Below are 17,178 nucleotides of genomic sequence, written 5' to 3'. Positions count from 1 at the left end.
TCCAAAGCCTTTGAAATATTGTGCTTCTTCCCAGGGGATGCAAGTGAAGAGAGATGGCCGGGAAGTGTGCTGGGGCTTCATGGCCCTGGACAGGAAGCCAAGCGGAGGAAACAAGGCTGGAGGTGGCAGGCGGGGTATTGCCATGGGCATCCCAGACAGAGCTGGTGCATAGAAACAGTATTTCATGGAGTTCCCGTTGTGGTTCAGCGGAAACGAATCTGCTTAGCATACATGAAGACACAGGTTCGATCCCTGGCCTCGCTCAGTGGGGTTAAGGATCTGGTGTGGCCATGAGCTGTGGTGTAGGTCACAGATGCAGCTCGGATCCCTCGTTGCTGTGACTGTGGCATAGGCTGGGCTCTAGCTCCAATTCAACCCCTAACCTGGGAACCTCCATATGCCGCAGGTACGGCCCTAAAGAAAAAAGAAAAGAAAAAAGAAACAGTAGTATTTCCTTCCTGGCCAGTAAGATTCAGGGGGCTAAGACCAGCCCTGGGGAGAGGCCTGCAGAGCCCTGTTGAAGGTAAGGGGGAAGCTAGGCCGACTGTGCAGCTGGTGAATCAGCCCCAGCAGAGATAGGATGACCTTTGGTGTGGGCAGCCTCTCCAGGATCCTGTCCCCCCAGCGGCAGGACAGGACCCCCAGCTGAACCAGATAACCACCTCCTCTTTGAGCCCCTTTGTTGGATTGGTTCAGGATTCCCAACTTCCATTGTGCTGGTGGCAGGGCTGGGGACCAAACCTGGCTGGCCCTGGCCACAGACCTCTGGCAGGAAGTCCAGGCCCAGCAGGTCAAGGGTCATTCTGCCACAGCCAAACAGAAAACGTGACCTGCTCTAAAAGTTGGCAGATGACAAGAACGAACCAATGCTTCTGCCCATCTGTAGCAGAGGCTGCCCTCAACGGGGAGTGATGAGTTTACTTCTTGGGTAAGAATTGATAACCAGTCCCCAGGCTACTGACCACTGGGGTCTGGGAGGCCTCAGGCCAGCCCAGCCCACAGCAAAACCTAGGTTTGGATGGGCCAAAGGGAGTCCTGTTTGTAAGAACAATGCCGGTTAACCTGGAAAGGCCTGTGTAAATGTTAACTATCATGTCTCTTGTTGTTTTATGATGATAATGACTAAGAAGGCAAACAAAGCCACTCAGGTTTATCTGATCTGGATTCTAGCTGGTCCCAGGGCGTGTTCCACAAAAACAATTCAGAAGCTAATAGATGTTTCTGAGAAAAAAGGAGAGGAGAGAGTCTGGAGTCAAATTTTTGGAGACTCTGGTTGAAGCAAAGGTTAAACAGGTTTCTCTCCTGCAGAACCTCTGAGAGAAACGTAGAAGCCTTGGTTTTTTTCCCCCGAGGAGAGAATTTCTGAAGCATTTTTCAAAGTTGCTTTGACCCGCTGAATGCTTTCCTCTTGGAATTCATTTCTCAGCCTCTGTTACGTAGAAGGTACTTTGGGAAATGTTTCTAGGCTTCATTCTGCAAATAATCCTATTAGGTCTCAATTGCAGTTGGCTATTCTAAGCTTAACCCTGACGGGCTTTTGCCCTGTTTTTCCATAGGGGACCATGGATGCTCCAAGAGTTGCTCTGTCTAGACGAGGTGAAGAATCCCCGTGCTAGGGCGAGCTGAGGACCGGGAGGGTTGAGAGGGGAACAGCGGGGCTGGGGGTTGCAGAGGGCAATAGAGGCTGCATCACGGAGGGTGCATCAGCTGCGGCTCCAGTTCAACCCCTGGCCTGTGAACTTCCCTATGCTGCAAGTGGGGCCCTAAAAAGAAAAAAAGGAATGTCTGTGTTTCTCTGAAATTCAAATTTAACTGAGTATCCTGTATTTTAACGGGCCAGCTCTATTGTGGAATCTATGACGTAATCTTTTTGGTGTTGCTTTTAAAGAATTGCAAGTGAAAGAGAGGAGGCTATGGGGCCCTATGGTTACGGAGTGTGTCAAGGAGAATTCCCACTGATAGCCTGCTGGTGGGATGCTGGATGCCCCACAGCCCCAGGTGGTTGTGGGTGGGGGATGGGGCCAGCGAGGGCTCTGACTGGTCAAGCAGACTCTAGGCCTGGTAAGGAGAGGGACTGTGTGGGTGCTCAGAGCACTGCCTCCATGCAGGGAAAGCAGTGAAACAAACACAGGCCTTGAAGATCAAGGTTACAGCCTGAGTAGGACACTGGCACTGAGATCGAGTGGCTCAAGTGTCAACCCCGCCCTGATGCCAGCCATCATTATGACAGAGTCAGAGTAGCTCCCCTGTTCCTCATTCCCCTTGACCCCTGAAAAGGAACTGTCATAGTGCCTCTGGAAGAATAAGATGAAATACAGGAGTCCAGATAACGTACTAAGTGCCCCGCCCATATTAAATACCCCAGAGGTGACTATTATTATTATTCCAGGAGTTCCCATCGTGGCTGAGTGGAAACAAATCTGACTAGCATTCATAAGGACACAGGTTTGATCCCTGGCCTCACTCAGTGGGTTAAGGATCCAGCGTTGCTGTGAGCTGTGGTGTAGGTCACAGGCACAACTCAGGTCCTGAGTTGCTGTGGCTGTGGCATAGGCCAGCAGCTACACCTCTGATTCGACCCCTAGCCTGGGAACCTCCATATACCACAGGTGTGGCCCTAAAAAGACAAGAAAAAAAAAAAAAAAAAAAAGAAAGAAAGATACCATCTATTATTCCAAGTAGTTACATGCCCCTTCAGCTCTTTAAATTCAGCTCCTTTTGGTAAAATGACTTTTACAAATACAACCTAAAGAGCCACCCAGAGGACTCACATGAATTCTATTTCGATAGGAAAGAGCAGGGACTGAAGGCAAAGATGCGAGCCCTTCACTGTAGCCAGCACAACACCCCCTGTCCCCAGGGCCACAAGGAAGGGAAAAGGAAGTGTGGTTTTGGTCTCAGGCCCCAAGTTCCAACCTCCTGTCTCCTCCCTGCCCCCTCCCTGCCAGTCACTTTCTGTCCAGGACTCTCCCCTGCACGGCCACCCCCCACTCCCTTCACAGCCCCTCCTATCCCTGACTCCAGGCAAAACTAATCTTTCTTAGTTGCCGTTCTCTCTTGTGGGGAGAGGGGAGGAAGTTCCTGAGATCAAAATTGTACATACGGGGTAAGTATGTAACTGAGTTAGCATGAGTTCAGGGGGGCCAAACGGTGGCCTCTGGGCTGGGGGCCTGTTTTATAAGGAAATCTTGGTTGGAGCGTGTGTGGTCTGTGGCTGCTTTTGTACCACTGTGGAAAAGCTGAATCACTGAGACAGAGATAAGGCCAGAAATATTTTCTCTCTGGTTCTCTACAGAAGAAGGTTGCCAACCCTGCTTTTAGTTTGTAGCTTTCTCTATATAATGCATATTTTTAAATGCACGTAGCATAAATTACATACACACAGACACACACATATATATTCATTCAACACATTTCGTCAGGGTACTCCTGCCAGGCATTAAATCAAACACTAGATAAATAAAGAATATGTCATTCCTGCCCCTGGGGGAAGTCCAGAGATGAAAATAGGCACCTAAACAAACAATTACGAGCAGGCTTAGCTCCCGTTTGGAAGTCAGGGTGTTGGAAATGAATGAATGATGGAATTGTAATGTGGTATGACAAGTGCAGGAATTGAAGCGCCAGTAAAAGCCCAACTTAATTCTCCAAGTGGGGTCCAATAAAAAAAACACAATCATGTCAAATGTGGGCTTGTTCGATTGTGAAATTAACCCAATGACCAGCGTGAGCCTTCGTAATGAATGGGCTGGGAGTTCCGGGCTTCTGGGAGCCACTTCCCAAGGACATTGTACCTGAAGTTACATTCTGTCCGGGTGTGTTCTCCTGGGGTTTCCCAGTTTATACAAGACACTAAAGGTATCAAGGAGGGATTCACAGAGGAAGTGGGGGAGGCAAGATTGGGGGACCAAGAGATAAGGTAGGAAATGCCAGCAGGGGTCAGATCACAGAAGGATGGGGCTGTGGGAGCCCAAGACTGGATTTATCCTGACAGTGATAGAAGAGTTTGCATTGTTTTCCTTTTCTTTCACTGATTTATTTCTGTTAATCATTAAAATCATGACGTATTTTTGCATGCATCATGCAAAAGGCCAAAGGGCCTGCATTTGCCTGTGCACCTTGGTCGTAGGGAACCTGCTTTTGGCACAAGCGCTCCTGCTGGGAGAACAGGGCAGGGCCATGGTGAATTTGCAGTTCTAGAAACCTCACTCCAGCGTCAGTGCAGACAATGCATTAGAGGGAGCAGCGCAGCCGCAGGGAGATGGGAGTTGGGTGTAGACATCCAGGCCAGAGATGATGAGACGTTCAGGGATGATTCAGAGATGATGAGAAGGAAGGAGAGAGCAAGAGTGATTTATGGGGGATGGTGGCGTCCTAGGGAGAAGCCAGCCTTGCTGCTCCCAGAAGTCAAAGCCCGATAACAAGAAAGGCGCTGGAGATTGAACAGTTCACAGCTCAGAGTGATATCCCAACCGGGCTAATGGAATCACCCACATGAATAGGTTACTGCGAGTGGTTCTCATTTTCAGCTCTGCTTTAGTCACCGAGAGGGGCTCTGGCTCTGCCTCTGAAATTCGGATTCAATGGGTTTGGGGACAGGTCTAGGCATCAGTATTTATATAAAACCCCCCACGCGATCCTGATGCTGAAGGTTGCAAAATTGCAAACATGAGCTAAGAGAATCAGCTCACTTGGGAAAACTTATGCCAGAGGCTAGTCCAGGAGAGGCTTGGCAGGACAGGGCCCTGTAAACTCCTGCGTAAGTACCACATCTGAGGCCCTGGCACCCCAGCCTTTGTTTTATTGACAGGAAGTAAGAAATGTATGGGACTAGGCTAGGCGTTGACTGGCTTGCTTGCCAATCTAAGTCACCTCCACAAGGAGAATGAGTGTGAGTCCCCCGTGAGGGTGTTTCAAGGTACACCAGTCACCACGGACTCTGTGTAGACTGGTCAGCGCCAGCACGCCTAGTGCAGGCAGAAAGCACACGCACTTGGTGGCCAGGCACAGCTGTGGACACCCAGCTCTAACCTCGGTGAGCTATGGGGCCTGGGTCATGCTCCAACTTCTCTGGCATTCACGCTCATCTCAGCAGTTATTATAGCCTCTCTCTCCATAGGTTATTGGGAGGATTAAATATGATCATTAAGTCACTCAATAAACTTTTACCGAGGTAATATTCTGCATCAGGCACTGTCATAGGAACTGGGACACAGACAATGACAACATAGATTTTTTAAAAAATGTCTGTATCATGGAGCTTATATTGTAGCAGAGTGAGAAAAACAGTGAACAAATGGGAGTTCCCATTGTGGCTCAGTAGGTTAAGAACCCTACTAGTATCCATGAGGATGTGGATTTGATCCATGGCCTTGCTCCATAGGTTAAGGATCCGGCATTGCCATGAGCTGTAATGTAAGTTGCAGACGAGGCTCGGATCTGGCATTGCCGTGGCTGTGGTGTCTGCTGGCAGCGGCAGCTCTGGTTTGACCCCTTGCCTGGGAACTTCCATGGGCCACAGGTGCAGCCCTAAAACGAAAAAGAAAAAAAATGAACACATGAATATATCAGCTCTATGCTATATTAGGTGGGAGGAGAGGAAATGGAGACAGTAAGTAAAGACAACTTGGGGGATGGAAATATACACAGAGCACTTGATAATGAGGATGGCACATAGTCAGTGTGCAATAAATTATGTTTACAAAGCCAACAGCTGAAAGTAAGGGAGTTTTAAAGATTAACTAAATAACATGTGACGCAGAAGTGCCTAGCACAAAGTGGGTGCTCAAAAGATAATGGTATTTATTCTTCCCTCCCCTGACCTAGCCTACTCCCCCTCAAGTACCGCCCCCACAAATACACCCACCCACCCACCCACACACACAATCTCCATGTCCCCTATTCTTCTTCCTCCTTTCTCCCAGCCATCCTGCCACTTTGTATCAACCGTATGGCCATGGAGATGAAACGAGTTACTTGATGGAAGATAAGAAATGAAAACATATGGAGGGTCCTTGTCCAGAGAGCATAAACGACTCTTCATTATAATATGGGAACTAAAGTCTCAAATTAAAAATAAAAGAAGGCATGATGTCGTTTTTACTGCACTCCAACCACAGTGGAGATTCATTGTCATACAATCACTGAGAATATCACGTTGATTGGCAAGAGCCGGGGCTTTGTAGAAGGGACAAAATTCCCCACAGCTAATCTACAATGGAATTGTTCAATGTCAGGCACAGCTTTAATAACATTGTGCTGGGCTGCTTTGGATGTAAATATCCCACTCTTCACTTTGTAAGCAATCAAAGGGAAGTTTTATATATGGGAGAACATAAACGGGTATAATATCTGTGCCAAAAAAAAACTGCATGGGCAAAATCCAAAAATCAAAGAATGCTGTGCCTTAGAAATCCTGGCTTTGTGGCTTATCTCCGATCTCTTCTGTCTGTCCAGAAGTTGTGCATCAGACACATTACAAAAGGCCACACTTTAAATGTTACCCTTGACATTATTCAAAAGTACAGGATTGGCAAACCAGACTGGAGAAGAAAAGACAGACAATTAAATCTGGACAATCAGGTAATCACCCTTCATCTTGTCTCGGAGTCTAGAATAATGAAGGGAGGAAGGGAACTCTTGGTTATTATGCACCCACTTGATGCTGGGCGCTGTCTCTGTCAGAAGCAGTGTTTATTCCAAAATTGAGGGTGATGGAGTTCCCGTCATGGCTCAGTGGTTAACAAATCTGACTAGCATCCATGAGGAGCAGGCCTCGCTCAGTAGGTTAAGAATCCGGTGTTGCTGTGAGCTGTGGTGTAGGTCGCAGACGTTGCTGTGGTGTAAGCCAGCGGCTACAGCTCCGATTAGATCCCTGGCCTGGGAATCTCCATGTGCTGTGGATGCAGCCCTAAAAAGCAAAAAAAAAAAAAAAAACCCCACAAAATTGAGGGTGCTGAATGATGGAGCCAGAAGGACCCGTATTGACAATCTAGCTCTGAAGCTGTGTGGCCTTAGGGAAGTTACTTAAGTGCTCTGTGTCTCAGTATTTTCCATCTCTAAAATGAGGATAATAGGTATCACACGTGATTGTTTTGAGGATTAAGTAAAATAAATTTGTAGCCCAGGGCCCAAAACATACCAGAAACTCAATGGTGAGTTTTATAATTCTAGCTTTACTGAATCTGTATGGCAGCCCTGTTATGAATTGAATTGTGTCCTCAAAAAAAGATATGTCAAAGCCCCAACCCCAGTACCTGTGGATATGATCTTATTTGGAAATAGGGCCTTAGCCATTAGGTGTGTCCTAATCCAGTATGATTGGCGTCCTTATAAAAAGGTGAAATTTGGTTGTTTTTTAGGTTTTGGTGTTTTTGGTTTTTTTTGGTTTTTTTTTTGTCTTTTTTGTCTTTTTAGGGCTGCACCCACGGCACATGCAAGTTCCCAGGCTAGGGTCGAATCAGAGCTACAGCTGCTGGCCTATACCACAGCCAAAGCAATGCTAGATCCAAGCCGCATCTTTGACCTACACCACAGCTCACAGCAACACTGGTTCCTTAACCCATGGAGTGAGGCCAGGGATCAAACCCGAGTCCTCCTGGATACTAGTTACCATGTGGGTTGATTCCAAGGTGGGGCTGGAAATGAGTCTCCAGCTCGTCACACCCAAGTTCCAGTGAAGGTAGCAGGTCACAGTGGTATGATTATGAACAGCTCATTAAGTAAAGAGCAGTGAACGTTTGAGAGTGACTTTTTAAAAAGAATCGAATTTTATTTATAGTGACGTTCCAGTCATTAATTTCAAAGGAAGAAAACCCAAAGCAGAAGCAGGTTCATTAAAAATTTGACATTAGTAATTTAATTAAATGGGGTTTTTGCGTCTCGTTGTGGAAAATGAAACGTTAGTTCTACACCAGTTCTCAGCCCATTTCCCCTGGTTGACTCTCCCCCACCACCTTAGATTGCTCTCTTCTCCAAATGTTTACTTGACCTGCCTCTCCCACCCCCAACAGGACAAACACACGTCACAGTCACTGCCTCCCCTGCAGCCAGCAGCATGGGATTATGGGAAATTCCAAGGAAGCCAGGAGCAGAATCATGGGAAATGTCAAGGGAGCCAGCTCTATGGGATCATGGGAAATTCCCAGGAAGCCATTGCTGTGGGATCATGGGAAATTCCCAGGAAGCCATTGCTGTGGGATCATGGGAAATGCCAAGGAAGCCAGGAGCAGAATCATGGAAAATGCCAAGGAAGCCAGGAGCACAGGGACTGTTCTAAGCTAGGCTAATGGATAGGGCGATGGAGGTTCAATCCTTTTGTCTGGGTCGTTTCACTTGTCAGAGATAGAGAACAGACAGGGAAGGGCTCTTCGGCCCTTGCAATAGCTCTCCCAAAAAACATAAGCCACTTAAAGACAGGGACCTTTTTTTTTTTGTCTAGTTTATTGCTATCTTGCCAGCACAGAGTGCAGTAGGCCTACAATAAATTTTCATTGTAGGAAATAAGGAGACGTGCATCAATGAATAACTCTTCCAAAGGAGTAATTGAGGGACGCTCAAATAGGTCCCGACGAGTGCCAGCACCATGTTAGGCTCGCAGGATATACCCAGAGACCAGACCAAGCCTTTGCCCTTGTGGCCCTACAGCACAGTGGAAGGATAACTTCTGCCATTTTTGAGTACCTACTATGTGCTGGACACTGGGCCAGCCATTCATCAGCTATTATACCCCTCAACCACCTTTCTCGGTTGAGAAAACTAAAGCTCAGAGAGGTCACATGACTCAAGGCCACAGAATAAGACAGTGACATCATCTGGTTTCAGGCCAGATCAAGCTGGTACTGAACTCTGCCCTTTCCCTCTACAACAAGCTCTCTCCTCCTGGGAGGAGAGGAAAGCGGGGAGGGAGGAGAGCCTTCTTTCTGAGGACTCTAAGATTAGCAAGGCTGGCAGAGAGAGTCCTTGAAGACAGCAAAATGGGCTGGAAGAGGACACTGAAAAGGCCTGGAAAGTTCTCTAGAATCCAGGCTGGTCACCTCCACGTCTTCGTTTATATTCCTCAACATTGCCACCCCCTACCATCTCACTCCAGGCTCCCTGAGCTCTTCGGCTATCTCTGGCCTCAGGACCTTTGCACATGACATTTCCTCTTCCTGCAGCACTCTTTAACCTCGCTAATTCTTACTAATCTCTCAGGGTTCAGCATAGACATCACCTCTTCCAGGAAGCTGTCTCTGACTACCCCTGACTGGGTTTGGTCCCCTGCCTGGTCCCTGTCTCAGCATAATACTTAGCATACTTTTAATCGTGCACATCTCTCACTTAGATTCGCTTGTGTGGCTCACACTGTAACCAGGCTCTGCCCTAAGTGTTTTACACACCTTCACTCATTTAATTCTCACAGCAACCCCAGAGGAAGGTACCAGTGTGAACTGCCTCTTACAGATGAAGAAACTGAGGCACAGAGAGGTTAAGAGACTTGTTCAAGGTCCCAGGGGTCATGAGCCATCAGGCCAGCATGCAAAGCCAAGCACTGAGGCTCTCAGGTCTGTACTTTCCACCACCCTGCCCTATGAATCATTGCCAGATGAACTAATTCGGAGGTACTTGAATGGTGGTCTGTCTGGACATGGCCGTGACCACTTGTCCTCACCTTAGGGGGAGGTGTGGGAGGGTGGAGGGGGTGCCTTTCTGGACACAGGCAGTTCCAACTCAGGAAGAACAGGAGAGAGGAGGGGTTGCTGAGTCAGGTTGAACAAGGAGCTGTGCCCTCCCTCTCCCCCTCCTGATTGGCAGTCATGATGCTCTTGCACCCTCACCAAGACTGTTTCCCTTGGATAAAGAGCACGCCCGTGTGGCTGGCCGTCATTGCCCTGGCTCGCTGGCACGGTGTATGTCACAGTCTCCAGCTCCCCATTTTCCCCTTGAAATGGGTCAGTCTGATCAGAACTCAGGTTCTTGTCTCCCCACCTCACTGCCTACTCCAGCACTAATGACCCCTTCAACTCCCCCAAACCCGCTGGGCCAAAGTAGCCCTCTGACTGCCAGGGCAGATAGACATGAAAGAAAGGACATCGGATTTAATGAGCACCTACTTGGTGCCATTATCTATGTCCCTACTGTGGTGTTTAGTGGACAGGATTGTAGAGTCTGAAATCACAGAGACCAAGTCCAAGAGATGAAAGTGATTTCCCCAGGGGCAGCTCCAGGGATGGGTGGATGTGTTACTGAGCCCAGCACACAGCAAGCCAAAATGTGGACACCGAGGTTTGCGGCAAAGAGAGGGTTTATTCACAAGGTCGCTGAGCAAGGAGATGGGAGGACAAGTCTCAGATCGGCCTCCCTGAAGGCTCGGGGATTTATGGGTTCGAGATGAAAGAAGCTGGGCCGTCTGAGGCGTGGGCAGCGTGGGGAAAGCTGACGGGGAAAAGGGGCAGTAATCACCGTTTTGCGCAGCTGTAACTAAGCTCCGGGCCTCTGCACGTTTGTGGGGGCGGGTGCTTAGCACCATCTGAGGGTGGAGTTTGGGGCCTGCTGACATCAAAAGGTCACTGAGCGGACACTTGCGCATGCCCAGTTAGAAGGTCCGTGGTCCTATCCAGTCTTATCCAGCTCAGCTTGAACTAGACCACAAATTCCTAGGAAACAATTCAGGCAAACATCCTTATCATTCAGGCTCCTTGCCACTTGGAGGACATGCAAGTCTTTTGCAGAAACAGTTAAAACGATCTTGATTGGTCAAGGCAGGATACAGGTGAAACCGATTTAGCTGAGGCTTATCCGAGGGTTCAGACGTCACGTTCAAGGCTGCACGTGAAACAAGGCAGGAAACCTGGATGTCCAGGTATAAATTGCTTATGCGTGACCTCTTTGAGGACTCAGGGACCAGGCAGCCTTGAGGGGGTGGCCCTTTCCTATCGCAGGGAGGAGGGTCGCCCAGGGAGGTGCCCCACTGCTGCTTTCTCTGAGGCTGGAGCCCGGCTCATGGCCCGCGTGTCTCTCCCTCTGCTCGCAGTTCTCCCCAGCCACACGTGCGGGAACCCCGGGAGGCTGCCCAACGGTGTCCAGCAGGGCTCAACCTTCAACCTCGGCGATAAGGTCCGCTACAGCTGCAACCCCGGCTTCTTCCTGGAGGGCCACGCCGTGCTCACCTGCCACGCCAGCTCCGAGAACAGTGCCACGTGGGACTTTCCGCTGCCCTCCTGCAGAGGTAGGTGGACAGGGAGGGTCCAAGGGGTGGGGGGCACCAGGGAGGGATGCTGGAGCTTCTAATGGGACCCAGTCTCCATCCACTCCAGCGGGATGTGGGTCACTGACTATAGGGAGGCCATTCCTGGGGGCCACCAAGGGCCCTCAGGGTCCCCAGGCATTCTAGGGGCTTTTTGGTCTCTCTGGACCTTCTAGCCCTCAGGTATGCCTTCCCTCAGTCTTCCCTTACATCAGCAAATATGGTTTTAGCTGGTCTGCCCTCCTCTCTCAGAAGATGCATCATTTCATGTTACACAGAGTGTCTTGTACATGGCTCACTCCCTGCTGCTTTCCTTCTGACCTCACCCTGGCATTGATTCTTTTCTCTTTTCAATAAATTCAACCTCTCTCTCTATTTATTTATTTATTTCTGGTCTTTTTGCCTTTTCTAGGGCCGCTCCCGTGGCATATGGAGGTTCCCAGGCAACGGGTCGAATCGGAGCTATAGCCATTGGCCTACACCAGAGCCACAGCAACGCCGGATTCGAGTCGTGTCTACACCACAGCTCACGGCAACGCCGGATCCCCAACCCACTGAGCAAGGGCAGGGGTTGAACCCGCAACCTCATCGTTCCTCTCTCTCTGTTTAATGGTGCCCTCCTCTCAGCCCTCTCATATACTCAAAACCACATGTATTCTTTTTCAGATTTTCTTCTTTTCCATTATAGGTTCTTACAAAATATTGACTAGCTTGCACGATACAGTAGGACCTTGCGGTTTCTTTTGTATGTAGTAGTGTGTATTTGTTAATCCTAAACTCCCAAGGTATCCCCCCACAAGCTTCCCCTTTGGTAACGATAAATTTGTTCCCTTTGTCTGTGAGTCTCTTTCTATTTTGTAAATAAGTGAATTTATATCATTTTTTAAAATCCTACATAGAAGTGATAACATGATATTTGTCTTCTCCATCTAATTTACTTCATTTAGTATGAGAATCTTTAGGTCCATCTATGTTGCTGCAAATGGCATTATTTCATTCTTTTCATGGCTCAGTAATATTCCACTGTATACACATACCACTTCTTCTTTACCCATTCATCTGTCAGTGGAAACTTAGGTTGCTTGCATGTCTTGGCTATTGTAAATAATGCTGCTATGAACATTGGGGTGCATGTATGTTTTTGAATTAGCGTTTTCATCTTTTCTGGTCCTACACCCAGGAGTAGACTTGCTGGATCATATGGCAACTCTATTTTTAGTTTCTTAAGGAATCTCCATGCTGCTTTCATACTGATTGCAGCAGTTACATTCCCATCAGCAGGGTAGGAGGGTTTCCTTTTCTCCTCACCCTCTCCAGCATTTATTATTTGTAGACTTTTTAATAATGGCCATTCTGACTTGTGTGAGGTGATGCCTCATTGTAGTTTTAATTTGCATTTCTCTAATACTTAGCAGCTTTGAGTGTCTTTTCATATGCCTGATGGCCATCTGGATGATGTCTTTGGAGAAATGTCTATTTATGTTTCCTACCCATTTTTCATTGGGTTGTTTGTTTGTTTTTTGATGTTGAACTGTATGAGCTGGTTGTATATTTTGGAAGTGAAGCCCTTGTCACTCACATTGTTTGTAAACTTTTCTCCCATTCCCTAGATCATCATTTTGTTTATGGTTTCCTTTGCTGTGTGAAAGTGTGTAAGTTTGATTAGGTCTCATTGGTTTTTGCTTTTATTTCTATTGCCTTGGGAGACTGACCTAAGAAAACATTGGTACAATTTATGTTAGAGAATGTTTTGCCTATGTCCTCTTCTAGGAATTTTATGGTATCATGTCTTATGTTTAAGTCTTTAAGCCATAATTGAATTTATTTTTGTGTATAGAGTGTTCTAACCCCACTGATTTACATGCACCTGTTCAACTTTGCTAACACCTCTTGAAGAGACTGTCTTTTCTCCATTGTATATTCTTGCCTCCTTTCTTGAAGATTAATTGACTGTAGGCGTGTGGGTATATTTCTGGGTTCCATTGACCCACATGTTTTTGTGCCAATACCATACTGTTTTGATTACTGTAGCTTTGTAGTATTGTCTGAAGTCTGGGAGAGTTATGCCTCCAACTTGTCTAATACATATTACACATATGCATATATTATGAATAGATACATAAATATATATTGAGATTATAATGCATGTAGATATTTTTTAACTACCTTATACAGAGACCATGACATTACAGGGAAGAGTTTCTTCATACCACCAGCAAATGCCCAGCATCTTCAAAGCTCTGTCCAGCCTTGTCTCTCCTCACCTCCCACTTATTCCTCTACAAACTAGCCTTTGCTGTCAGTATTCTGCATTGTGTTGCCAAAGCAGATGGGAATTGTTTTGGCCCTGATATTCCTTGATCTCTCAAAAGGGTTTTACACTGTTGGACCAGTCTTCTTGAAACGCTCATCTTTCAGTTCCATGGATCCCAGAACACTCAGGTATAAGTCTAGGAGGATTGTTTCAAGGAGTTGAGAAATGATTGGGACAAGTATCTCTCCTTGGATTCAAGTTTAGAGGAAGGTTTTCTATCATTACATAGAAAACTAGCTCAAGGAGAAGCAGCTTCCTTCTCCCACCATAGGCTCACACCCTCTTAACTGTCTCTACAAGTGATGGAAAAATATCTTGGCACATAGGTCTCTTCCTCTTCTCCCACTCCCATGGCAGACATAATTAATTGATCATAGTACCCTTCCTTCTTGAGTCCAGAGGCAGCTTTGAATTCCTTCCCAACAGGCAAGCCATAACCAATCAATCTGAGTTGCCATGTTTGTTTAGCCCTTCTCAACCAATGGTATTGACCTCAGGCTTGTTGGTCCTTCTTGGCGGAGCCCAAAGGAGCTAGAGTCTCCTTTCCTGCCTTCCACAGTCCCTTCCTCTCAGGCCCCATTTCTAAGTGGGGACATGCCTCCCTCCATGTGACTGAAACCAGGAATGACCAAACCAATCAGATGAGACCTTGGCACCTGCACACAAGTGTGTGGCCCTGAGTGGCTTACCCATGGCCTGGATCTGCTATTTCCATTCTCCCTCATAGCACCTGTACCCACTCCCTGCCCAGCAGATGTCACAGTGTAACACTCTCACCTTCCCAAGAGGAGAGTCAGAGTTGTGACATGATAATAGAATGTGAAACATGATAGTACATGAAGTTGAGCATTTAAGCTGTGAAACAGAAAACATAGCTCTCTCTTTATGGGACTATAACTATCATCCTCTTTTAGTCAATATGGAAACTGAAAACAAGTGTAGCCCAAATATCAGAGGCAGGGGGGCTATCACCCTGTCCTGTGAAGTACAATTCACATCAACATCCCATCTTAATGTGGTGGAAACCTACAATCTTTCCCAATATTTTCAGGAATTTTTGTCACTGTTGGCTTCCTCTGAACCTTGAAGTCACTACCATGCTTCATCTCCCTTGGTTCCACTCTGCCAACTTAGAAGGAAAACTTGGCCTACTTTTCTTGATTCCCCCCCCAAAAAAAGCAAAATCTAAAGCCACTAACACAGGTGTTTGCATGGTGCAGAGTCTTTATGAAAAGTTTGTGGCAATGCAGGGAATTTATGTCTCAACATAAACTGGCTTAAAATGAAAGTGAGAGCATTCAGGAACCCCAAAACCTTTTGGCCCTTCACCATAGAAGCTTCTCTCTGGCTCCTATCTTGGCAGGCTCCAGCTTCCCTGTGATGTGTGTCGCCCCCTCTCTCCTTTCCCCAGTCCTTTCCACTTTGCTGCCTCTCAACCTCAGCCCTATTTCAGGATTTCTGTCTACTTCTTAAGCACAGGAACCCAGTTGCCCTTGGCTTTGCCATTTCCTTACAGGCTAATGTCTCCCTTCCCCACCCACGCTATTTCAGTATAGGATGGTATTTCCCTGAATATAGAGAGCTTTCACTTGAAGGAAACTCTGGGGCTTGCTGTTAAATTATCTTTCTTGGTAACCCACTAGTCAAAGGTAAGGAATGTTCACAACTTTATAAATCAAATCTACTTCAGTACAACTTTAATGAGTGAGAAAGTGGAGTTCCCATCATGGCTTAGGGGAAATGACTCTGACTAGCATCCATGAGGATGCAGGTTCAATCCCTGGCCTCGCTCAGTGGGTTAAGAATCCAGCATTGCCGTGAGCTGTGATGTAGGTTGCAGATGTGGCTCGAATGCTGGTGTTGTCCCAATTCTACCCCTAGCCTGGGAACCTCCATATGCTGCAGGTGCGGTCCTAAAGATACAAAAAAAAAAAAAAAAAAAAAAAAAAAAAAAAAGGAGTTCCCATGGTGGTATAGTGAAATGAATCCAACTAAAACCTATGAGGATGCGGATGCGATCCCTGGCCTTCCTCAGTGGGTTAAGGATCCGGTGTTGCCATGAGCTGTGGTGTGGGTCGAAGATGTGGCTTGGATCCCACCATTGCTGTGGCTGTGGCTGGCACCTATAGCTCCGATTAGACCCCTAGCCTGGGAACCTCCATATGCTGAGGGTGTGGCCCTAAAAGCCAAAAAAAAAAAAAAAAAAAAAAAAGAAGAAAACATGAGTGACAAGGGCCACCTCATGGACATCTTGCTTTGCCCAGTCGGATCATGGCCCTGCAGTGCAGGGTCTGCAGGTCCAGGCATGGGGAGTGGTGAAGGCTGCCCCTCAGTGGGCAGAGTGGGCCGGTGACAGTGCTCCCCCAGGGTTCACATCACAGCAGTAAGTCATGGGCATGGAGAGCCTTCTGGGGTCATGACTCTCTCCCAGGTCACTCCTGATTCTCTTTTAAACTCTCAGATGACAACAATTCTTTCCCCACTTCTTCTCCACTGACTTTTTTCTCCATCTTTCCCCTTAAATGCTGGAGGGCCCAGTGTGGCCTCTTCTCTGGGAACTTCTTGCATCTCTTAGACCTTCTCATCCACTGCATGGTTTTGATCTCTCCCTCCAAGCCTCCCTCTCTCCTAAGCACCAGACCCACATGGATATCACCCTCTCCCGAACCCCTCCCTGGAGGGCGCTGCAAATGTGGCAATGCTAAAACCTAACTCTTTCTCTTTTTCCAAACCTGCTCTTTTTCTTGCCTGCCCAGCTCAGTGAAGCATGTCACCATCCAAGGTGGTCAAGCCAGACATGCCAGTAGCATCTTACTTCCTCACCCTCCTTGCTCCATGCATCCTTAACCACCTTGTCCTGGCAGATCCTTCCCACCATGCCTCTGTCACTGCACTGTCCAGGGGACCCGGCTGCTGATGGTCCAGGCCCTCCCAACTCTCACCCATCTTACTGCCAAGCATCTCCAATCCCCCTGCCACACACATCCCAATTCATTCTCCATCCAGGAGTGAACATCCTAAGATACAGATCTGACACCACCACTCATTGCTTAGAATCCTGCCAGTGGCTTTTTATCACTAACAGGGTCAAGTTCAGATTCCTTAGCATGGAACCCTTCTGGAAGGAGTCCCAGGCTGACCTAAGTCCCCTCTAAGTAGCTTGTAATTAGCCAAACCAGAAAGGCTCCCTTCCAGAACATGCATGCCAGAGAAGCCAGCCGAGCATGGAAATCCTGCTTTCAGAAAGGCTTCAAGCCTGGGAGACTCCCCAGGGCCAGAGGGGCCTGAGATGAGGCTCTGCTCAAAGTTGGGAGGGAACGAAATGCTGTCCTGCTCTCGGAGTCCCCGGGGCTTCGGGTCCATTTCTCTATCCTCATTCACCACATGCTGCAAGAAGAGCCTGAGAAGCATCCTCAATACTGCTCATGACTTTCTGAAAGTGGTTTTCCAAACCGCCTTCCTTAGGAGGCCGAGCTAATAGGAGCAGAGTGTATCCCTCGCATGTCGCCCGGTGCCAGGAGCTACAGTCATGCCAGAGTTAGCGGGTTCAGACTCGGGGAGGATTAAAGCCTTTTGGCCTTTCTCCCTCGTGTGTAGAACTCTCAAGGGCTGGCATCTGTGAGTGGATAAACCTCAT

General features: G+C 47.7%; 1 protein-coding gene across 1 annotated transcript in view; it reads left to right on the top strand.

Moving 5' to 3' along the window:
- The window catches only part of CSMD2 (CUB and Sushi multiple domains 2), a 646,642-nt gene that overhangs the window by 207,527 nt on the left and 421,937 nt on the right, over window positions 1–17,178 (top strand). The window contains 1 exon segment of the mRNA XM_021095859.1: window positions 11,015–11,209. Coding sequence (XP_020951518.1) covers window positions 11,015–11,209 — 195 coding nt within the window.

Source organism: Sus scrofa, chromosome 6 (genome assembly GCF_000003025.6).
Source record: "Sus scrofa isolate TJ Tabasco breed Duroc chromosome 6, Sscrofa11.1, whole genome shotgun sequence".
Lineage (NCBI taxonomy): Eukaryota > Metazoa > Chordata > Mammalia > Artiodactyla > Suidae > Sus > Sus scrofa.
The sequence above is the reverse complement of the archived record's forward strand: the minus strand, read 5'-3'. Positions and strand labels throughout refer to the sequence as shown.